General features: G+C 34.9%; 1 protein-coding gene across 3 annotated transcripts in view; it reads right to left on the reverse strand.

Moving 5' to 3' along the window:
- Positions 1-25,788, reverse strand: part of LOC149792257 (SH3 domain-containing kinase-binding protein 1-like) — a 158,904-nt gene that overhangs the window by 32,212 nt on the left and 100,904 nt on the right. For 2 of the 3 annotated variants that reach the window (XM_089970784.1, XM_089970782.1), the window contains 3 exons: positions 22,969-23,068; positions 14,438-14,596; positions 11,775-11,893 (listed from right to left, as the gene is read on the reverse strand). In XM_089970784.1, the coding sequence (XP_089826910.1) occupies positions 11,775-11,893; positions 14,438-14,596; positions 22,969-23,068 (378 nt within the window). The remainder of the gene's footprint in view (positions 1-11,774; positions 11,894-14,437; positions 14,597-22,968; positions 23,069-25,788) is intronic. The other variant, XM_089970783.1, reaches the window with a different exon arrangement.

Consider the following 25,788-nt stretch of genomic DNA (forward strand, 5'->3'; position numbering starts at 1 on the left):
TAGGGTACTGGCAACTTACTACAGAGTGCCTCTGATCCCTCATTAGAAAATGATCACTTCTGGGATCAGTGAGTTAGTGACCTCCTTCTGCCTGGGAGTGACACTGACTCTTCAATGGAATGGATCGGTGGGTGGGTTTCCACCCATGAATAGGAAGCAGAATGCTTCAATCTACCTAGCTTTTAAGATCAATGGCTCTCTGCTAAATCTTGTATAATATCGGCACAGAAAGTGCATCCAACAAAGTACTGACACTTCGTACACACGAGTCAGGTTCAGTGTGTCTCCTACAAATGCCTTCTTGAGACCACACTGACTAACTTGATGTGGCACTGTTTAAAAGGGTGAAAGAAAATGTCAAACAAAACAACAACAAAAGAATTGTCAATGGTTAAAGCCTTAAACATATCAACAGGGAATAAATTTATAAACAACAACAATGTAACAGAATGTGCAAAGATACAATAACAAATCAATGAACTGACCCAAAAGGGTCACAAACAATTACTACTTCTGAATAAATTGATGACAAAAGCAATTTACATTAATACAAAACTTCTGAGTACCCAAATACACATTTTACCAAACAAGTCCATAGAAAAGAATGATGAGAAATGTATTCCAAATGAAAAGAACTAATGCATCATATTTGTGACTGAAGTGATCCAAAAACTGATTGGAAGAGGAAATTCACACACTGGACAGGGAATTAACCCTAGGGAAAGAGATAGCAATGTAATAATGGCAGGTGATTAGTGTAATTAACTCATAAATTTGGTAACTGTACATGGTGGAGAACTCAAGTTATTGTGCTGAAACAACTTTTCTTCTTCAAATCACAGTAACCTTGATCACTGACCTGTTGATAACAATCAATAGGGTTCTTCCTTACTTCAAATACAAGCCAGTCATCTGATAACTGAAGATGGAGGACAAAATAATTTACTGTACAGAAACATTTTCTTCTATTAGTCAAGTGACTTTGACCTTTAACCATTTGATCCTGAAATCGATAGGGTTTTTCTTCATCTCAAGTGTGGAAAAAATGGTAACAGGCAGACAGATGAATAGTCAAGGCAAGCATTATTAAAAAGATTCTTTGACTGCTATGAAAACAAGCCATACTGGTATACTTAACTTCTATGACATTAAAACATGAACAGATTATTGGAGAAAGCAGGTTTCAAAGGCAGTAAAGCATGAATACTTTCTCCAACAGTCATGTTTAATGTTCTGATTCTTAAAAATAACGTTAATGATGAAAAAAGCATATAGCAAAGATTCATATTGTGAAATTACTATTATATGCAATGCATGGTCAAGGTAAAGCAAACATAGCAAAATCTGTGATTTGCCATCTATTGATACACTAATGCTAGTTTCTGTTAATGCATACAGCACTAATGATAAGCACAATGCGATCAGTATTAGTTCTACTATTCAAACATTCAGTCCATCATAAAAAATCAGTAATCAGAATTGATTGCAAAATGCTCTTTTTTCTAAGTTCCATTTGCATTACATATCTATATAACTTTCATACTGTGCTTTTGTAAGACACACGCTTCCAAGTTCATGCTGTCGTACACCTCTTTCTCTATAACTTGTGGACCCGTTTACAACATGGGGTCTGGCTTGGATCATATTTCTTCCAAAAAAATACCAAAAGAATTTATATCATTTGTTGAATGGGAAGGATTACAATAACAAAACTGGTAAATATGTCTTGATACATCACACTTTTAATGTCAAAGACAGTGGTAAGTGTCCACACATTTATAATCAACATAAGAAATCACATTTTTTGTAAGATTTTCTTGGAAAAAATATTTTCTCTTTAACAGTCTAAATAACCATATATGACAAAATATAAACTGGTGACAAATACTGGTAAATGCTAACAGGTGACAACACTGTAAGAAATAAACATTAATTAAATATATCTTGTCAGGTTAAGTTAAAAATTTAATCTTTTAATTCCCATTTCATACCGAATTTAACTGAGTTGCTCTGTAATTATCTGAATAACCTCCCGAGTTACTTTATACTCCAGCCAATCCAACGCTGGTGGGTACATGTACATAACAAAATGGCATCCATTGTTCTTTAGAAATATTTCAGAAATAAAATTAATTAAATGATTGAAATTTATATGTAAATTATCCACAGACTTTCAAAAACAAATATGATAAACTCACATGAAATGCATTTTATTATAGTGACGTTTCAGATGCACAACTTGCTCTTTGATTGGCAGGATTACATTTGTTTACTTCGACACCATTTCCTTACTCACATGTACATGTCCAGATGTAAACACCTTAAAGCTACTCTCTCTTATGGGTTTGAAATCCGCCCTGGTTTCCAGAAAATAAGACAGGATGGTTCCAATATTAAATTTCATCAATATCTGCAGCAGCATCACTGTTGGATATGCATTTTTCAACTCGATAAACGATGTTGAAGTAGTTACAGAAGTTGATGCTGATGCTGAAGCGTTAGCCATATTTTGACCACCACCTACTACGGTCAGCTGACCACCCACCACGTGATCAAAATTTCAAGCAAATTACGAAGTTCACCGAAGTCTGCATGAAATGGGCTAATGCAGTATGTTCTCTTCTATTCAAACATGAAAAGAGTCAGTTGATTTTCACAATGATAGCAATAAGAACTTCTTTTGAGAACCTAATTAAGTGTCTGTTGTGTTTTGATCTACAACCTGCTTGAACGCATAATGTTAAGTAAAAGTGGAATTTTTTTTTAAAAAGTTCAAAAGAATGTAAATCTTACCTGCTTATTAAGCTCTATTGGACCAATAAAAAACTGTTTCAGATTTTATGTAATTAACACCACTCAACTATATATACTAGTAATTTATCCTAATCTTTGCATATTGACCAGAGTGCTTATTTTGCAATGAACCATTCACTGTCAAGCACTTTATGATGGAGTGCTTTGACCTGCAACCTATGCACAATCAGTATTATAATGTGCATGACATGAAGGAACTTTTTGATACTATAAACATCACTCGTATTATAGAGTTCCTGAAAGCAGTGAATATTTACTCTAAGCTCTAACTTTTATGCTATCACCTTGTGCAGTTTTATGCAATATATATACCATCCCTTTTTAATACCTTTTCATCATTTTTCATTTAAATACAACATTTACATCCCCCGTTGATCGGGAAGCTTTATTTTGCACCATTACCATCTTACTGTTTTAATTTCAACTATTTGTTTTTTATATCGCTGGTTGATATGAGACTTTTTATAATTTTTAAAAGATTATACATATAACATTTTGATTGACACTAAATAGCCTAACAGTGCTGATGCGCCATTAAAAATAAAATCAATCAATCAATCAAGCATATTGATCATGAAATGTAAGAGAACAAAACAAAAGGTGCAATCAGCAGATGAAGTGCTTAGTATCATAGATAAGGTTTATAATGGAGAAGTGGGATGGAAAGTTTTTGTGCACTTAAACTTCCTAACTCTCAAACATTGGCTCATGGATGAGCAGATGTTTTGAGATTACTTGCATGAAGTTTGATTCCATTGATGGGTTTAAATGGATATGGGCACAGGCTGCAAACTAGTTCAAAGAGCCTCAATAAATTCATGTTTGTTTATGGTTCTTTACATTTGTTACTTTTCTACACTGTAACTAAAAGTTTTCATTGTTCACTGTTGAGTAAGAATCAAAAATTGAAAACAACACCAGTTTCAGTGTTGTTGTTCTTTAACAATTAATTTGGCTACATTTCTGAAGAAAGAAATCTCACTTAATTTTGAATGAACAATAACATTAGAATGTATCCAATTCAGCACAAAAAGCGGTGACATGATACACGTGTTCAGCAGTACATATGAGAAGTGTACTGAAACCTCCTGAAGACTGTTTATCCTGAAATTAAAGGTAATTTATATTAAAAAAAACCTACACCCATTATTTCTGCTTCTCTTTTTTTTATCGCCATCCCTTCTTAGTTTATCAAAGGTCCCTTGTTATATTGTGCACTCCCTTATATTGCAGTCTGTGTTTTTGGACCCCATTATGTGCAACTTAATGAAGGAGAGGTGTACAAGATTTGCAACAAAACAATTGTGAAACATGCTTCCAATACTGAGTAGTCTTAGTCAAATGTGTTTAAAAACTTGAAAAATTGATAAATGGCATGAAAATCCAATCAGGTCATATATATATGAATGCAAATATACCTACTTAATTTAATTTCTCTAACTCATGTTACACAAATGTGTGAATTTTTTTTTTTAAATTTACTATAATGACCTGAAAATCTACTCAGATCACTTCATATGCATACAAATATATGTCTGCCAATTTCATCTCTTTCTTCTGTGTGGTTTTTGCGCAAGACACAATCTTGCAAAGGTACTTCTCAAGTTGGATGTAACAAACATATGCCAGTATGAATGTCTTGGCAGTGAGGCATTAAAACAAACTTGTAAGATGTTTTGTGTTTCAAAATTAAGCTTAAAGTCTGCATCAATATACACATTAATCACACCTTACAGTAAGCATCAATTCCATAAGAGGAAAGACACTTTCTGTGATTTGACAGGCTATCCAGTGAAATAGCTATTTGACAGAAATAAACAAAAGTTTGCTCTCTGTGGAAATATGTGAAAGGTTTGCCGAACAGTGGATGGGAATTAAGTCGACACAGCTTTTCTTGCCTTGATCAATCTCAAATAACTGTTAACAACACTTAAGACTTGTACACTGATGAATTATATTTCAACAAAGTACAGTGAAAGCAGAAAATTCATACAGCTCCTGTTTAACTTATTAATAAGCTTTGATTTGACTAATAGTCTTATTCAATTAAAGAAAATGGCTGGTTGCAGGCTGTGTTAAGCCAATGTCTCAATACATAACTGCATTCTGCTTAAAAAACAAAAACAAAAAAAATGACTTGTTGTAGGTTGGTTTAAGCCAATGTCTCCATATATCACTACAGGTTTTAAAAAAATTACTAGTTGCAAATTGTGTTAAGCCAGTAAGTGACAACATTCTGGATTTAAAAGAGTGTTAAAACTCAGCTTATAATGTGTTACATCTTGTTGGAATGATACAGCATTAAGCAGAATTTTGAAGTGCAGAAAGAAGCAAAGCTTGGGATATGTGCAAGGATGTCAATTTTTATGAAATTTTTTTACTTCCAACACTACATTCAAAGTTGTGTAACATAAAACCGCACTGCAATGATTTCAAATGTAAAGAATGACTGTACTAGTTTGCATGTTTCTCTGGTATTTATCCATAATGATTTTTCTTTGATAATGTTTTGTGTACATTTTTACAGGCTGGAGAGAAGTTATTCAGCTGTACAAGAAAACCATGTAAGTTTACACAACTGAGTTTCAGAAAAGGACAAATTGAGACATGACTATCATTGAACTTATATTCCAGTCATTTTAAGTTATCATAATGTTCAAACTCCCATTTCAGCAACCATCCATTACAATGTTCAATGCAGCACAAAAAGTTGTGATTAAAATGGTCACATCTGTAACAAAAATTCAGAATTGGCAAGTGAAAATGGTCAAATATTTGCTCTCTACCCAAAGAACTGTAAAGTTACAACCAGAATAAACACTTTCTAATTAAAGGTAAATACAGTAGTCCCTGCCTAGTGATGCTCGATTGAAGAACGGTCACCTTGTCCAATAGTAAAATTGGTTATTTTAACCAAGTTGTCCACTCATCCCAGTCTACCTCTTTTATAAAGCAAGCTTTTCAAAGCAGAAGGGGAGGCCAAAAAAGAGGATGTAAGAGAGACTGCTGGTTCCTACTTAAAGTCATCTTTACATCTGACTACTCTAGCTTGTAGACTATTTAAAGTGTCCTGTCCAATACACTACCTGTGAAAACAACCTCCTCTGAAGGTACTGGAAAAATGTGGACATGTAGATAAATATGGAGAATTTTAATGGCAGGAAAATTATTGTCAGTACTATTTCCATAAATGCAGATATACCACATGTACTCACTTATAAGTCATTGTTTTTGGGAGGTTTTTATACTGAGAATTTGATTCAGGCAGGGTAGGAGTTATCTTAAATGTGTGACATACAAAAAAATTGATAAATCAAGGCGTAATGTTAGAAACTCTAGATGTTTGCAGTACTGCAATATTTTTTACATTTTCAGGCTGCAGTTCCCATTCAGAAACATGTAGATGGTATGCACTGTGGTCATCCATTTCATGATGGTATTCGCTGCACAATGCTTTTACTTAGTTATTTGGATTTTAATAATGTGAAAAAATCTTATCAGTAAATTAATAGTACCTTTGGCAGAGTGAAGTGTCCATCAATGTTGTTTACCATGGGTATTTACCAGTAAGTATATTGCTTCCATTTCGATACAAGACCTAACAACCTGTATTTTTATTAATAGTTTGTGTTTTGCTGCAAAAACAATGCATTTCACTGAACAAATGACAGTGGAGCCAAGGAAATGGAGTTGGATGATATTGATGATGACAAAACAACAATAGCGGACTTCAGAACTTTTATCAGTCATTTGAGGATGAATTCTTGGACTTTTTGACCGATGACATATATGGGATACTGTGAATCATAAAAATGTGGACTTAACATTCACTGTTTATTTGTAAGACGTGTGAAATTAATGTATTTGGCGATATTACAAATTAGATCATTCTGAGTTATATTTATACTGGTATGTGACCTATTAACTGAAAGGATTTATCATATAAATATATACAAAATGTCAAGCATTATGGACTGTAATGGATTTAATTGGAACAAATTTTAAGTTATCTATTTATCTGTGACATTTTCCAAAAAAGTAATATAATTGTATTGTACATTGGTGGTGTTGTTATTGATCTATTCTTACATCCATCCATCCAGTTTGGCTTCTTCATTTTTCCAAAGTGCAACTCTGACTCACTGATGACAAGTCATGCCTTTAGATAGATCTGACTTGCAAAATATGCCCTTACTTACAGGTGGGTCAAAGAGAAATTGACATTTTTGTAGCCCTAGAAAGTGGGAGTTGACTTATAAGTGTATATATGTGGTAACCTTGGTTTTAATAGTATTAACTTTCACCATACAATGAACATTAAGGCCCTTTTCCAGCGAATTTTGGGCCAGGCAATATCGGGAGATATGTTATAGAGAAATCAAAATAGCAAATTGTAATGGCTGGCCTAAGGTTGAAGCATATGATGACTGTTGACAGTTCCGCAAGCCAGATCTATTTATATTAATGAAATTAACCGTTTGTCTTTTATAATTTATTGTTGAATTCGATTGTATTAAAACCTTCACTTTTGTCATATTTTGCCATTAATTTCCCTCTCAGTGGATTTTTGTGTCCGTGTCTCCATCAACCAAATTATTACAGCTTGGGAACCTAAAAACTGGAATGGTCACCACATTTTTTAAGGTGGCTGTCACAAACTCAAGTTTGATAGGTGCTTGGAGCACTGCAATGACCAGGGAATTTACAGATGATCAAGTCTTATCTATTTAACCTAAACTTGGGTTAAAATGATTATTTCATGGAAACATTTAGTATTGTATTAACAAGACTCAACTGTCAGAGTTCCAGTTTGATCCTGACATGTACAAATCAGAAAAGCCTTAATTCTGAGTATAGGAGCAAGCATAACTGAGTGGACAGTCAGAAAATGTGTCACAAGCCTGACCAAAAAAAAAATTAAACAAAATTCTTGTTAATAAATATGATATGAAAGTTTTTCAAGAAGCATTGTGAAATGAAGAGCAAAATCATCTGAAATTTTTAAGTACCTCTATATATTTTGGAGAAGGCCTCTGCAATTTGAACATAAAAATTTAAATCGCAACAGAAATCAACAAAATTAAAATCAAAAAAGTAAATGGTCCTGCAACTTACACAACTTCCATCTGTAACATTTCTAGTTGCAGTTTTCAAAATCTGCTTTCAGCTTTTTAAAATAAAGTGAATGTAAACCTCATACTTTTGCAAAATAGAGATTTTAATTTTTTTTAAGCAAAGGAATGGTTCCTTATTCTGGAGCTTAAAAAAAAACAAAGTCACACATGAAAATAAAGTAAATCACTGTGGTTTGATAAACTAAGTTATAGCACCATTAGGACAAAGTACGATGGCACTATTAGGACTAAGTACTATGGCATTATTAGGACTAAGTACTATGCCAATATTAGGACTACTATGGCACTATAAGGACTTAAGTACTATGGCACTATTTGGACAAAGTACTATGCCAATATTAGGACTACTATGGCTCTATTAGAACTAAGTACTATGTCACTATTTGGACAAAGTACTATGGCACTATTAGGACTACTATGGCACTATCAGGGCTACTGTGGCAATATTTGGACAAAGTACTAAAGCAATATTAGGACTAAGTACTATGGCAATATTAGGAGTAAGTACTATGGCAATATTAGACTAAGTAATGTGGCAATATTAGACTAAGTACTATGGCAATATTAGACTAAGTACTATGGCAATATTAGGACTAAGTACTATAGCAATATTAGACTAAGTACTATGGCAATATTAGGAGTAAGTACTATGGCAATATTAGGACTAAGTACTATGGCAATATTAGGACTAAGTACTATGACAATATTAGACTAAGTACTATGGCAATATTAGGACTAAGTACTATGACAATATTAGATTAAGCACTATGGCAATATTAGGACTAAGTACTATGGCAATATTAAACTAAGTACTATGGCTATATTAGGACTAAGTACTATGGCAATATTAGGACTAAGTACTGTGGCAATATTAGACTAAGTACTATGACAATGTTTTTTTTTAAAACACATGATCTTTAAACTGAAATGTGCAAATAAACTAAAATGTACTGTGATGAGGAAGAAAAATCAATATAGTTTTAGATTTCAATAAATATGACAAATTTACTGAAACAATTCTTACCATTTTTCTACTAAATTAATTGTGCACATTTTTAATTAACTAGTGAATTATTGAATAATAATGACAGCTGTCATAGTGATGCAGGTTTTGTTACATACTAATTGAAATTTGATAGGGGTGTTATTGATACATTTTCTTTGCACTGGAAACAAAACATAATACTATCACGTCATAAAGCCTGCTTTGTCAGTCATTATGCATTGTTCATTCTCATGTGTTTTATTAATCTATATGGCTGGTATAGATTATTCATTTGTTTAAAGTGGAAACAATCTTCACAACTATTTTATTTTCTAAACTATTAAACAAGGTGATGTAAAGACTGCTCACAAAATACACAATGGAACAATATATGTATGCATAGCACTAATGTCCATTTATTCTCGTGTTTGAGACCAAGAAACTTGCTTGTGAGTTCCATGATCTTAGACACTCGATAATTATTAAACATAATCACTATTAAAAAGTGTATTATCCTCAATTTAATGACTGAAAAGACAATCCTATTACAAATCAAAGTAGTGAAAACACTGATGGCTTGAAGGGGTTAAAGTTATACCAACTTATACAAGAACAAATGGGAAAATATCTCTTAAAATATTGATGCCGATGTTTCTTTTTACTATCATAAACATAATGCTCTAATTAATCTGTGTGATATTATTCTAACTTTTCTTTCTTTGATATGTTACAAGAGAATTTATATGAAAATCTGAGACACTACTGGAACAATTATTTGATATAAGAGAATGGCTACAATGCCATGAGCATGGAGGAATTGAAAGCCAAAAATATAAGCATACAAAAAAGTATAGCCGTTTATAAATTTGTGTTTGGAATTTTTATTGGCTTTACATTCGGTCTTAGAAAAGGCAAGAATATAATGGTTTTAGAGAAAACAAGCATACATATGATTAAATCCACTATTACATTTTCAAGGTTTTCAAATGATATACATGCATTTCTCCACAAATCCAGAATTCTCATATTGCACCCGTTCTAAAAAACATAAAATTTAATGTATGCAAGTATAAACTGAATAAATGTTTGAGGAACAAAAATAATTTTTGGAGTTTTTTGCAGTGGGTTAAAACTGGTAAGATGTTACAACATGCTGTGAAGCCTCTACCTTTTATAGCTACATTGGAGTTAGTAGGACAAGCTAATTCAAGGTTTCTTTGTTTTCAGATGTTATTCCACATCAAATTTACCACCATGACCAATATTAAAATCCTTTATACGCAGCCTGCAATGGGCAAGAAGCTGCCCTAGAATGGAATGCTGTATTATGTAATTCATGTGTTCATATCTGAATTGATATTTCATCTTTTTCTAATCCATCTTTGAAATTATTTCAAAAACATTTTTGCTCTATCACACGCATTGGCTAGAATAAATCTGACTTTACTTTTAGCGCCAAATATCTACAAACTAGTTCTGTATCAAATATGAGTTAGAACAAAGAATCTGCACACAAAGATTAAAAACTAGAAAACCAGTCTGTTCTCTCCTAATCCATAGAGCTTCTATAAATAAAATCAGAGGTCAAAAGTTTGAAAGTAGAAACCAGCATGTTTCTTAGAAATAGGACAGCTGTTATAAATAGAACAATACTGTTAGGAAAGTGCATGCAAGTCTATGGACAAGCATACTCTTATTTCATAGTTACGTAGAAGCCGTCTTTTCTAGAATACAATCTGTGGGATTAATGGGATGTTAATAAAATTGAGAAAACAAATTACTGATTGTTCTGGAGGGGGATATACTAAAACGTGTAATCCATATGTGTTTACATGTAAGGCATAATTTAGTGAAAAAAAGCATATTGATTATGCCAAAAGTGTAATTGATGGCATGCATGTTAATAATTCCTTGGATAAATACACTTAACATATAAATTAATTCAAAATATATTTGTAAGCGAAAGATCTAGTCACATGCCCTTGAACATTAATTAAAGCATAGCATTAGTTTCATCCTGGCGATCATGCAGTTGTCAACAGTGTCATCAAATAAACAATAACTGACACATTAGTGAATTAGTCTACACTGGCATCAACAGCATGTAAAATGTCTCCTATTGCATTACTTTTCTTCTATTACTGCAAAATACAACTTTTATTGCAGTTTTAAAAGCACTGATTCAAATATGCATCATGTAAATTTTAAAACTGAATATCTATAGCTACTGACATCATTTAGTGTAGTCCACAGCCAATAAATACTGTTTTGTATGCATGAAAAAAGAGGTTCATACAGAACTGCACATACTGTATTTTTCTTCCTCCTCATTAGATAAAGAGAAATAGGATATCAATTCTTCTACCAAGAAAAGATAATGCAGTTTTAAACAGCTATTTCTATGCCACATTTAGTCTTGATTTAACAAAACAAACATCTCAATGTGTGGGACTATCTGATGTAGCAAGTTTCTCAAATCAAATTAATAGAAGGTGTTTGCACTGAAGCAACATCACGATCTGTGTTGAATTAAAACATATTTTATAAACTATATTCTTTGTCACTTATTTATTTTTAATTATAAAACAAGTGATAATCAGTTAAAAATTTTAATGAAAAGAATGGAGTATATGATTGACTAATGTTAGCACGATCTGGGATGTAATCATGACTGTAACATTAAGAGTGGCAAAATCAGGAAGCTGATAACAGAAGTTGCAGTCACAAGTGACTGAACATATTCCTTGCACACTCACAGGTGCAGGTGTCCTCCCTATATGAAAACTTTACAGCTACTCTGCCAGTGTAGTGTTTATTAGTAAGAAAAAATGCAGTCTAACATTGAGAGCAAATACTTGTGAAGGCGGCCTCTTGGATGGTCCCTTGGCTCTACTGGCCGTTAGGTGAATTAGTTTATCTGATGTTGACTCTATGCTGTCAAAACTGATGGCACTGGACTCTGAATACACAAAATAGAGAAAATACAATTACCAAATGTAAGAAATACAAATACTGGAGGCTGATATGGGTCTGATATTGCCCACCAGTCATATATTGGTCTAACAGGCAAATGCAGTAATAGCATGGAAGGTAACTTGATTCAGAGATACCCATGACAGGCTATTTCCAGCCATTTTGTTGAAATTGTTATTTAACAGGTTTTGTCAGGTGACAACTGATGTAAAGTCTTTAGAAAAACTATACACATAGCTCCTATTTATTGCCTGGTCCTACTTATATATACAATAGCAATCTTGACAATATGGTTCATAAAGAAGAGGACTTGTCTGAGGTTTTATTGCCAATCAAAAAAGCGTCCATTCATTTAAATCAATAGGTGGTAACAATCTCCAACAACGCTTCGGTGGAGAGCATCCACCTTGGATGCGGGAGGTTGCGGGTTCGAACCCTAACTGAGTCATAACAATGACTTACAAAAACAGCATGGCACTGAGCATTAAGAGGTTAGTGTTAGGACTGGTCGGCCTGATGTCTGTATATTGTGACTTCACTATAAACTGTCACACTGCAGACATCGTAGCCATATAACTTAATTTTTTTAAAGCTATGTTAAAAATCTAAACTACACACACATACACACAATCTCAAACAAGGATTTTCACTAATAAGAATGTAAGTGACTGAACTGAAGTCTTATTGAATACCAAGTTATAGAACATGGTGATTACAATTCCACGAAGATCGAGTTTCTAACATTTGTGATGATTCTTTCCAACACTGAGCTCAAGTTTATAAAATTAGTGGTTAACAAACATGCCAACCCCCCCGAGAGGTATAAGAGTAATTATTGCCATTATAAGTTGCAAAAAAAGCATAATTTGGGTGTGTAAAGAGTGTAATCTATATATTACATGCCAGAATTACGGCACATATGAAAAATATACATTTTTACTACTAACCAAGTTCTGCAGCTGCTTAAAACTGTTGTCACAAAGGACAAAATCCATATGGATTAGCACCAAAATACAAACACAAAATATACTGAAAAATTATTTATATTCAATACTCCCTTCAACTAGTCTACACGTGTAACTTTCACTGAATGATTGTATCTGGAATTCTGCAATGATCATGGTAAGGTGCTCCGAGTGCTGTGTTACATTACTCTCACATTCTTCTTTTAATGTTTGTAAAGTGGTGTTGATTTGTCCTTTTCTCTGATCTGACATGTTTTGAAATTTGGAAAAGATCCATCTGCTCTTACATTTTCCATTATATAACATCCACAAATCACACTGTAAACTGTTGAACTTAACATCTGGTGCCATTATCTTTAAATGTAAAGATTGGTTCACTAACTACCTAGCCTACCTCTACCGGCAACATGACTTCTGTCACGAAAAGCACTTAAAGGGTTAACAGTTGAATACAAATTGTATCCTGTGCAGAGTACATTTATATGTGTGACTTGAAACTATAGTCTGATAATACAAACCCGTTTGTTTGTACCCCCCTACTGATTTAAATAATGGAAACCTTTAATGTGATAAAAAGTGCAAGGAACTTAGTCAATTCATTCATTGATTTATAGTTTCTAACCTGACTCTGAGAAGAGTGGCCCTAACACCGTCATCTTATGCGCGCTTCATGCTTAACGGAAGTTTTCAGTGTAATAGACGGACATGCTCGGATCCATTTCCAGTTTCTGAACAAGTCCATTTTCAGCAAAGGGGTGTATCACGACTACAGATGTACGTACATAAGTCGTCTGCTTCCGATATTTACAATGTCGAATCAAGCAAAGGAAAATAATGACAACTACAAATTTGCTTTTCATGTGGATTTAACAAGAGGTTTAATTTCTATGTTCATATATGCAGTGAGATATAATTCCAAATTCTCAACGTTATGTAATTTACGCAATTATTCAGCAGTTACTGAACATGGATGAAATATGTCATTATGTTATCTGATGGAAATAAACTAGCCTATAGTGTACGCAATATGGCGCCGTGTTAGTATGGAAAGTCTGTTAAGCATGAAATGGTGCAGGGGATGCCAGTATTAGTGCTATTCTGGCCACAGTCAGGTTAGAAATTATAAATCAATGATTCAACTGACTTAGTTCTGTGCACTTTTTATCACATTATACTTTCTCATTTTTGAAATCGGTAGGGGGGTACAAACAAACGGGGATGTAGAATCAGACTATAATCTTCCCTCTCCAAAAGCAAGAATTTGTACAAATTTTGTGTGATTTGCATGCCCTAGCAGCATCTCTGATGAATGCATGCATAGAGTTTCATAGCAATCCTCCATGTAGTTTAGAAGGAGCAGCAATAACAAACTTGTGGTAATGGATAGATGGATGACAAACTCTGGACAACAGATGACAGATCATCCCATAAGCTCTTCTGGTTTAAGACCAGTGCATTTAAAAATGACAGTAACAGGCAAAATGATCTGTGAATTTCCATGATTATCATTCCAACTGATCTAATATGAAGATAAATTTTGAAAGATAATTTTGATCAAATAATACCTTTCTTTACTTGGTCTACTGTCTCTTTCTTCTCCTCCACAGGTTTTTCTGGTTCTGTTGGTTTTGTGGGTTGAAGCTCCGGTTTGGAGGGTTTCTTTCCCACAGGAGGGGGAAATATGGGCTTTTTTAGTGGAAGTGTTGGGGGAATGGGTTTCTCATCTACAAAAATAAAAAATAAAAAAACCAAAAGATTAAAGCATATCAGGTCTCACTTAAGATCAGACTACAGGTTAACCTTGCTTAAAATGAACTTATAAAAGAGCATTTAATAGGCCTAAGAATGTAACTAATTTGAATTGAGCATTTATTTTTTTTGTTTTTCATTTCAATAACTTTGTTGAACAAAACCAATAAGACAGATTAAGTAGGATTTTGCAAGATTACACTGCAAATGAAGCAACAGCAATAAATACTGCTCTTTCTACATGATACAAATGGGCCCAAGACGGCTCTCCTTTTTCTATATTCAATAACTGAGCCATAACTGATGGATGTACATACATTGTTTACATTTGAACAGTTTTAATGCTAGATTGCTTCCTGTAAGCATTTACTATATTGTGTCAAGTGATCTGAAATAAGTTAGAAAAAGCAAATCCCAGCAGATGTATGATGAACAACACACATCAAATGCATGTATGTTTATGGCATCTCAATGTAATAATGGATATGGCACCAACAAAAAGGAAAATTCAAAATTGTAAAATGAAAAGTTGCATAAAAATGTTAGGATGACAAACCCTTCCAAATAAATGTAAACATAAAGTACTAGAAAAAAAAAGATACAAGATGTTAAAATTGTATAAATGGATGATACATAAAATATAATGTTAACAAGATTCCCTCAGAGGCGCTGACACTATCTGTCCAAAAAGAATTTCCATTAATGCAAGGTAAGAACACTTCTTCATGTTAACTTCTGAGTGTTGAAACCATCTAGCTACCATACTGAATATAAAATCAGTACAGTTTCATTTAGAACCAAGAAGATACAGCACAATTTCATTTAGGATCATGAAGATATAGAACAATTTCATTTGGAACCAAGAAGATATAGTACAGTTTCATTTAGAACCAAGAAGATATAGCACAGTTTCACTTTAAACCAAGAAGATATAGCACAGTTTCATTTTAAACCAAGAAAATATAGCAGTTTCATTTAAAACCAAGAAGATATAGCACAATTTCATTTAGAACCAAGAAGATAAAGCACAGTTTCATTTAGAACCAAGAGGATATATCAGTTTCATTTAGAACCAAGAAGATAGCAGAAGAAGTCTTCTGATGAAAATCAAATGTAGATATGACCATACATCCAGGAGTAGCAGTGATATCAAGATTTTGAAGCTACCTGTTAAAACTCTCTGGTCTTAAACTACGTAATAGAAATGAGCAAAAAACAAGAAGTTTTGTAAAATTCAACAAATAATTTATTTCCAAAGGACAGAAAGTGAAGGTTTAAAAAGAATTTACAATATTGTGAATTAAATCCCTAATAGTTCTAAAAGTTCTATAACAAGTCTAATTACATAAAACTCCTAATGAATTCAAATGGTGTTCCAAACAAATTCCAATACTGATGTGCATGTTGTCTCAAATTTGCTAATGTGCCAATGGCCTGGAATATATGTTGTTGTTGTTGTTGTAGGGTTTAACGAAATTTTTCAGCACACGATAGGCTATACATGGCGGTCAGTATTAATGGTGGAGGAAGAACCAGGGAAATCCCTGGAAAGAACCACTGACCCTCGAGAAGCTACTGGCAAGCTTTCTCATATACCCACATTAGCCGAATCCGAGACTCATATGATATGTTAACATTCTTTTGATACATCACAATAATATAATCCAAAATATTCTTGCCTGAATTTACTACAGTTCCAAATTAATGTTTCAGTCCAAGAATATTGTTGAGCACTTTATAATTCCAAGCACTTTATAATTCCAGTGAATAATAATTTGAATAAATAAATCCAACCAAACTAAAAACTGAAAACAATGTTTCAGATATTAAATCAAAAATAAATAATTTTTCAAGTATAGAGCCAGGATGTAGGTCAGTTTCCATCCTAAAACATTTAAAGTTGTCAACAAGTTGAAGGATTTACAGGTGAAATATATACTACATTCAGACATAAGTAACATGTTTACAGTGGTCCCTCTCATGACCCGCCCCCTGCCAACCAGTGGCTACACACTCTTTGCTGTCAGAATCCCTTGGCACTGATTAGTTTGTGTTGAAAAGTACCCCTCATAAAAGGCCAACATATTAGTACACAAATGTAAAATTAACCCCTCACAAGCGGCCACATTTCATTTTTAATATATGACCCGAAACAATATTTAATTATGGTAAGGTAAGTAATCAAATTATCTTTCCTGATGTCAGTTTCCAGATGTCAGGTTTTCATTACTGAAAGAAGTGTGGGCTAAAGTACATGTACCACTAAGCATATTATTATATCATTAATGCCAACATTTGCAGGAAATGGGGTCAGCAATGTTTCGATAGAGCTTTGGGCTTCACACAGTGGATTTTTTTTTAAATTGACAATTATGACCGGACATAATTGTCAAGATCATAACATGGTCAGATAGAAATGGAATCAGCAGTGTTTCGACAGAGCTTTGGGCTTCACACAGATTTTTTTGTTTTTTAAATTGACAATTACAATATAGCAATTGTCAAATCATAATACGGTCAGATAAGTCTAAAAATAGATTTTGCGGATAAACACATACACAGAGAAACAATTAACTTAGAACAAAACAGGGCACCAGACAAAGACCGAAAAATCATGTAACAGTACATGTATCACTTCCTTTATAAAAAGGTTTTTTGTGTACAAAAGTTTTGTCTGTAAAATTAAATTATAGTAGTGTACAATTAACAACAGAATAATAAATCATTACAAAACTTTAATATGTCATCATATAAAAGGAAGACATAATACTTTAGATGAAAAAGCAAAAATTATTCGACTTGACGACAATGTGGAGTTCACTTGCCAAAAGATTTTATGTTGGGAAGACTCAAATAAACAAGATTGTAAAAGATAAGGAGAATATTCTCTAGCAATGGGAAAATGGAATAATTGGGAAGAAAATAATTTTATATACAAAATAACATATTTACCAAGATTTAAGTAACGTTTTTCAATGGTTTTGTAATGCACATGGCACCGATATCCTACTCACATTTCACGCCTAAGATTAAGAACTATTAATTTATTTAACTTGAAATAAGTGGTTTTAAGACAAGAAGAGCATTTGAATAATTAATGCTACTTTTAAATGAAGATATTAGCTGCTTTAAGTTATATGTAACTTTCCTACTATATACACATATACATTCCCACCTCACAAATACCCCCTCTGGAAAGGCCACCCATCTTTACATAAGGCCACTTTCCTGGTGCAAAAGATGTGGCCATATAAGAGGGGAACCACTGTACTTCAATTGATAATGATCTGAATATTTAACCTACAGCTATGTATTGTGTTCTTTACAAAATAAATGTCACTGGTCAAATTGTTAATAACAAGCAGTCACAGTGGCTACATTGGATGTCACATTGGCATTTTTTTTTATACAGGATCAACTACACACCATAATAAATCTTATGCATAAGACCCTAAATCAATAAGACTTTCTGTTTAGGAGAAACAGAAACAAGATTTTCAAGATCGCTGCAGTGTGGGCCATGTTTGGAGGCCAAATCAGCACCATTTTCATCTAAGAATATTGCTAATCAGCCAAAACTGATGGTTGTATTGACAGGAAGTTTTCACTGAAAGACATCTTATTATGTCCAGATTGTGACTCTCATAACATCATCCAAACAAGAGTGATTCAAGTAGGTCCAAGTAGCAGCTATGGCCCTAATCTCATGCGCTTTAATCCTCATTAAAGATAGGTCCCTCTTTGTGAAGGCAATCCACATGAAAATGGTGGCAACCAAAATGTCAGAGGAACCCATGAGAAGTAGAAAGAGATGATTCCAACAACTCCTTCTCTCCTTGGAGGAAGCCAAATACAACCTTAAGATCCCACCAGGACAAAGAAGCTGATATTGATCATCCCCAGCACAGATTCAACTGAGACGGGGTATCTCAATAGGAACTGGGGAAGCTGAAGGGAGCTGACAACTCTTTTCCACTGGCAAGACACGAAGCTCACTCATTCATTTGCTAATGCTATGGCAAACAGAAGTACTGATTTAAGGGCAAGGTTCTTGAAGGAAACTTCACTCATAGGTCTGTAAGCAGGTTCTGATAATAGTGAAAGAACACACAAAATGTTCCATCTAGGGATTAATGAACAAGATACCAGTCTCTGAAGTTCACATTAATCAGATCCCAGGGGAATCCAAGACAATAGTGTTTTTGTATGGTTCCCAGTTTGCTGGAAGCAGGAACTGAACAGGGCAGCAGTTAAATCTCCCTCAGAGAATTAGATCTGAAGCCATGTTCTGTGTTCCTTGCAAAGAGAGGTAAAGGTGAACCAACAATGTCTTGGCCGGCTATGTGGGACAGAATCTGAGAAGTCCTGTCTGCTGGAATACAAAACCCTCCTTAGATTGGTGAAGAAAGTAATCTCCACATATTTTGAAGTCCTTAGAAGCAATAAGATCCAACTTTTCGAGGTTGGGGATTACATCTTGATGAGTCACCACAGGTCATGAAAGGAAAAGGTTCGGAAATGGAACTAGGATCCCTCCTTTCATGTGGAATTGACCCACAAATTATCTGTGATGGCTGACAAACTTCTGAAAAGATGGCTAGTTAAGCATTAATTGGGGCACTGGAACAAGGATAACACTGCAGGATAGGGTACAAGTCCTAAAGGTGGTCCACTTCCCTTCTCAGGAAGGTGAGAGTCTGTTAGTGAAAGGTGGATGGGAGGGAGTTTTGAACTGGGGCTGCTTCTTTGTCTATTGAGGCAGACCCAGATTGAAAAACTTGTGAGGAGGTCCCTGTGGTCAGTCAAGACATGAATGCTTCTTGGCCAGTTTCGACAGGCCTGTAGTTGCTGGCCCCTCAAATCCTGTGATGCTTGAGTGAACAAAACCTCTGGATAGTGTCTCCATCATTAGAAGCGTGGCTCTAAAAGATTTTAGTTGTGCTCCTGGAGACAAGAATTCCTCCTTCAAAAGACAGAATGTGGCAGCCAAAAAGAGATCAACAGGAGAGGTGATCATCACAAATTTTAAGTTACTGCTTTAAGGAATCAAAGGCTTTCAAAAGGAGACAGGCCCAGGTCCCAGTCAATATCACCACTTGTGTAAGCAATGAATCACAATGGAATGCATGTGTGTGAGTGATTTGGATTTTTAAAGTAGCTTTAACAATTTTTCACTCATATTGCTATGTCTGCAGTGTGGTAGTTTATAGTGATGTATAGCACTGTGGGGCATCATGCTGCAGTCATGTAGCATGATCTTCCACCCAGCCACATTATCCTGGCACCAGGCAGACCAGTTCTAACACTAACCTCTTAATGCTGAGCACCAAGCGAGGCAGCTGTTAGTACCATTTTCTTAAGTCTTTGGTATGACTTGGCCGGAGTTCGAACCTGCGACCACCTCTACTAACCACTAGACCACTGAAGTGGTCTCACAATGGAATGCGAAAGCAGCCGAAGATATGAATGAGAGTGGGCCTCTGAAAGCTTCAGTTCCAGAAGGTTTTTGCGAACAAGTCTGGGTGAAGTAACTGGTAAACTTACTACCACATAAAATATCCAGATTTCTTCCTCCTCCAACGTCTGTTCTTTCAAGTGGGAAGAAGCAAGTGAATGGAAGGGAAGAACCTGCTGAAACTAGCTTTTCTGTAAACTCATTTGAATCCACCAGAATGAAAAGCATTATCATCCTGAACCCACACCAAGGTGCAACAGAATTGTCCTCCCCCATTATCCCTCTTTGGAGAGAAAGACATTAAATTGGAATTATATTCCCATGGCCATTAACAGGGGTAATGGGAGTAAACCTACTAGCAGTCCTCTTAGGCAAATGGTATTGCTGATCCATTCTCAACAATCTTGGATGAAAGTTGTGGCCTGCCACACTTTTGTTGCATAAGGCCAGAGGTGATGTCTACCATACCTTGAAACCAAGGCAGGGACATATATGATGCTAACAGAGGATGGAGTCAATACAAGGAGGGAGAGGGTCCCCAATTCCTGAAGGAATCATAACAAATTGGGTTATGTAGATCATATCCCACAGAAGAGTGAATCCTGATTCCCTATCTCCATAGGGGTAAGACAGAGATGGGGATATCTACCTCATCCTTGTTCCCAGATGGACAATCAATGCCTGGTGGTCAGTTGCTCGAAGGATATGACCTAGCTAACTATGTCCAGCAATTGATGCCTGGTCACTGTTGCTAGGTCACTGGTCAAAGACCAGTCTGGCAATTAAGATCATACAGATGAGCCATCTGAGATCCATCAGAACAAGATCACTGTACTTTCCTGTCATAGGGAGAGTGCAACGAGCTGGTGTCAGTCAAGGGCACTAGGTCAGGACACTGATCATCATTGCCAGGAAGGAAGGACTTGCTCTCAGGCACCTTCCCTCACATGATAAGGCCATGGATCTGTCCTTCACTCACAATAATGGCATCAAACTGAGTGTCAAGGATCCTTGGCCTTTTGCACATCTCAAAACTGTATTTCTGCACCACATGGGGAAAGACTTCGTGACCCAAATAATGGAAGCAGACACCTCCTGGTAACTGAGCTGGTGGTCTTGTGATGGTGAGAATAAGTGGGGTCCTTCTTTCTCCCTCTACAGGTGTGATAACTTTCTGCTGATTAGTGTCTATAAACAACTTACAGGACAATTGTCCAAGCATGCACAAACAGTGCACAACAGGCATGTGGGGTATATATGCTATAGGGCCCCCATTTACCCACACCCACTTAATTTGGAACAGAAAGACAAGACTCCCTGAACGGGACTGAGGCTCCAATGGGTGTACTGAACTTTCAGGAATTCAATATAAGAACATTTCTTCATTTTAACATATGAGTCTTGAAACCATCACTGATATTCTTCACTAAGATTATTCAAATTATCTGCTGCTGTAGTGAACATAATGAATACCAGATTGCCACCTTTTTCATTTAGGACCAAGCAGACATTATTAGTAATCTGCTGGAGAAAACCTCACGTCAATTATGACCATCCATTCAGGGGAAGTAATGACTGCAAGATTTTCAAATAAGCCACTGTGGCAACTGTATGAGATTTAACATTGGGACCATTATCATTCAGGACCAACAAGGTATCATAAGAACTCTACAGGTAAAAAAATCCATGTTGATATAGTCAATCATTTGGGAGTTACCCTACTCATTTTGCACCATTGTCATTTCTGACCAACTAGACACCATAAGAACTGTTGAAAATGTTAAAATGGCTTTCCAGTTAAGAGTAGCATTAGAGAGATTTTCAGGATGGCCACAATGGTGGTAATACTGGATGTCCGATCAGCACTATTTTAATTTAGGACCAACATACTTTATAAGAAATTTTTTGGTAAAACCGCCATGTTTATATGACTTTCCATTCAGGAGGAGTAACAATGTACTGATTTTCAAGATGGCTGTCATGGTGACCATACTGGATATCAGATTCGCACCATTTCCATTCAGGAACAACTAGGCATTGCAAGAATTCAACATAATGTTCATATGACCAGTTTTCTAACGGAAGTAGCCATAAAACGTTTTTAAGATGGCCATATTGGAGGTAAGAATGGCACCATTTACATTTATGACAAAATATATATATCAGAAAATGTCTTTCAGCGAAAAAACCCATGCTGATATGTTGTTGTTGTTGATCTAGGGTTTAACGCCATTTTTCAGCACAAGATAGGCTATACATGGCGGCCAGTATAACTGGTGGAGGAAGAACCCTGGAAAACCCAGGGAAGAACCTAGCCGAGCCTTGGACTCGAACCCACGCAGACAGAGGTGAGATGGCAGTGATCCGGAACGGTGAGCGCTTTAGACCACTCGGCCACTCTGGCCCCCCCCCCCATGCTGATATGAACATTCTTTCAGGAGAAATAGTGCAATATTTTTAAGGTGGCCATTGTGGAAGCCATAGTGGATATTGGAGAAGCAGCATCTTTATTTAGGACCAACTAGACATCATAACAAGTCTTATTAAAAAACCCTGTGTTGATATGACAATCCATTCAGGAATAGCAACAAAATTCTCAAGATGTTGACTGTGGCCGTCCAATTGGATGTGCAAGTAGCACCATTTTTGTTTAGGACCAATCAGACATAATAAGTCTTTGAGTGAAAAACCCTATCAATTTTTGGATGAGAAAAGTGGTTCAACACTTGGTTAAAATGAAGGTCACACAACTGATCAGGATGCTGCACACCCTGGAATAAAGGATACTGCCTCATCCTGAACTTGTTGGGTTTTGCAGCTGGAGGGTTTGAAATGTTTTGACTGTGAAACTGAAAATAGTTTTCAAAACAAAAGAACCTGTTATATACTTACCTTTAACCTCTGCTTTTGATATATCAGCTACTGGTACTTTATCTGGAAGTTTAGGTGCCTGTTTCACTGACCCTGGAGGTGGAGGCTTTTTAGGTTTGGGCTAAAATGAAAAATATTAATGATTATAAATAAATATAATTGTAATAAATAACACATTTGGTGACTAGGGTTTTCAGAACATATTTCCTCACCTTCAAACCATACCACAGTCTTATGCAGATCTGATAGCATAATATATAAAAAGATGGGCAAGTCCAAATTTTATCAACAGGAGAGTCGGGTTGCAAACAAACTATAAACTAAGACCCATAGCTGCATCACAAGTTATTCATGTACTTTGAGGTAGTGTAATCTGTCTGGGTACAGTTTACACAATCTATAATTACCTAAGTATGCTTGGTTACAATCTATTTCAATCTCATTACCCTTTTTTTCAGACTGCCCGTGTTTTGTGACAAAAATATTTACATTTGTAGAGAAAAGGCATGTGCCAACAAATCTGCATTTCCCTGTACCTGGTGCATCTTTCTTGTCTGAAATTGTTCAACACAAAACATACACAACAAATCTGTGTTTCCCTGTAAATGATGCATCCTCTTGTATACAGTTTCAAACAATTCAATACAAGACATACACATCAAATGTGTGTTTCCCTGTAAATAATGCATCCTCTTTGTATAAATTTCCAAACTGTTCAATGCAAGACATACAAATCCAATCTGTGCTTCCCTGTATATGAGTCAACCTCCTTCTTTTCAAATTATTCAACACAAGACATATATTTCTTGACATGGTTTGAGACTAATGCTGCTAACATGGCCAAACTGGTTACATTCAAAGTCATATTATATATATACTTATGTTTCATAACTATTTGGTAATGAGTTAGCAAGATTTAAAAAAGAGATCAAATGCTCTTGGTGCCACTTTAGAAAGTTTGAAAGAAAACTCCCATGAAGTCATGAAAAATATCATCTTTACCTGAGCTTCCAACAGTCATTAAAAATAAGAGGCTGTCAAAGGGACTGACACGTTACTGACTGAAAGGAATTTCTATGAATTTCGTTTTAACTGCTGAATGTTGAAACCATCTCTGAATGCTTTTTTATTGCAATAACAAGAATTACATTGTTCAAGTTTTATTATAATGTCAACAGTGGTTTAAAAGTAATACTCCATACAAGTCAACAAATTAAATTTCCTCTTGCTGCAAACCTGACCTTGAGATGAAGCAGGAGTAAAGTATGTGACACACCATATAATCATTATATATATGGACAAAGTTTGATTATAAAATCTTCACTGGCTCAAAAGGTAAACTCCAGATAAAGACACAAATCACATAATTTACATTTTCCCTGGTCAATGCCTTGACCTTGAGGCTGGATATATGGTTATTATATATGCAACACACTATCTATACATAATATACAAATGGTTAGAGTTTCACTAAAATATCAACAGTGGTTCAAAAGTTGTACTCCAAAGTCAGAGAATTACGATTTCCCTTGCCATGACCTTTAGGTAGAGGGTATTGCTATTGTATAAAAAACAATGTCTCCTAATCATTACATATACTTGGACAAAAATTCTTACACATATCTTTAGTGATTTAAAATACATAATCAAGCAAAATGATACAAGACAATGAATTACATTTTCCCTGGTTATTACCTTAAACTTTAGGCCAGGGTACACATTCACTGTCTAGTCACAAAACTGTATACATACTGTGGTATAGTTCCAAAAACTCTCTCCAACCAATACAAACTTATGGGCAAGACAAGCAAATGTATGGACTATAAAAAGAATGTAATGAACATGATTTAACAAGGAAGCGTTAAAAAAAAATTTGATAGGATCCTAATGTCAATATTCAGTCCATCTTTGCTAGCCAAGGTTCCGATAACCCTACCAACAACTTGGCATATTGAGCAGATATTTCTGAACTTTGGGTCTGTGAAATTCATTGGATGCGGTGGCAAGCAACCGCATCCAATCAAAATTAAGTTGTTCAAATTTGAACACTGTTTCTATGTGATCAAGACAAGGGGAGCACCCAACTTGAATTGACTGATGAATAAGCAATTTTCCAGTGTCTGTCTGTGTTTGCACAAATACCATTTACTTAAATACATCTGTAAATGGCTTCTGTCTGTACACTGCCATATTTTCAATGTTAAACTTACAAAGTATCCTTTTAGGTCAATTGCAACCACCATTTTCAGCAGATGTACAATGTACCACACTACTGGTTAGTTGGCATTATATACTATGGGAGGCAACATATAAAATCCAATAGATGTCACTAGGACAAAGCACCAATATAGTGTTTAATCAGCCATGGTGTAGGTAGGGTTATAGGTACCTTGGCTAGCAAAGATGTATTCAGTCAACATTTATACTGTATTTCAAATGTGCTGGGATCCTGCACAAATATCAATATCAAATTATCAAAAAAATGGTTGAATAATATAAAGTAACATAAGCACTCTGCAGCAACATATAGCACCACTAAAAAAGGTTCAGTTCATTTCATATCTGATGAACATGAGAAGTGCTCTAATTAGGGTCTGAAAATTAAGTGAAGGAACCTCTCCCTCCAGATCAAAAAATAGGGTAGCGAAAGAGTTTCAGAGAATAATAAAGTGTAAATATAATTTTCATTCACAAATGGATATTAATTGAATTTAAATATCAGTAAATATAGTCTCTACTATGGACGGCAAAAATAAATACTTCTGCGAGATCCATATGAATACTTAAATCATGCTTTGCAATTAAAGATCAGAATGAAGCAAATTTCATACAGTATTATTA

This window comes from Sinohyriopsis cumingii, chromosome 9 (genome assembly GCF_028554795.1).
Source record: "Sinohyriopsis cumingii isolate HCF-2022 chromosome 9, ASM2855479v2, whole genome shotgun sequence".
Classification (NCBI taxonomy): Eukaryota; Metazoa; Mollusca; class Bivalvia; order Unionida; family Unionidae; genus Sinohyriopsis; species Sinohyriopsis cumingii.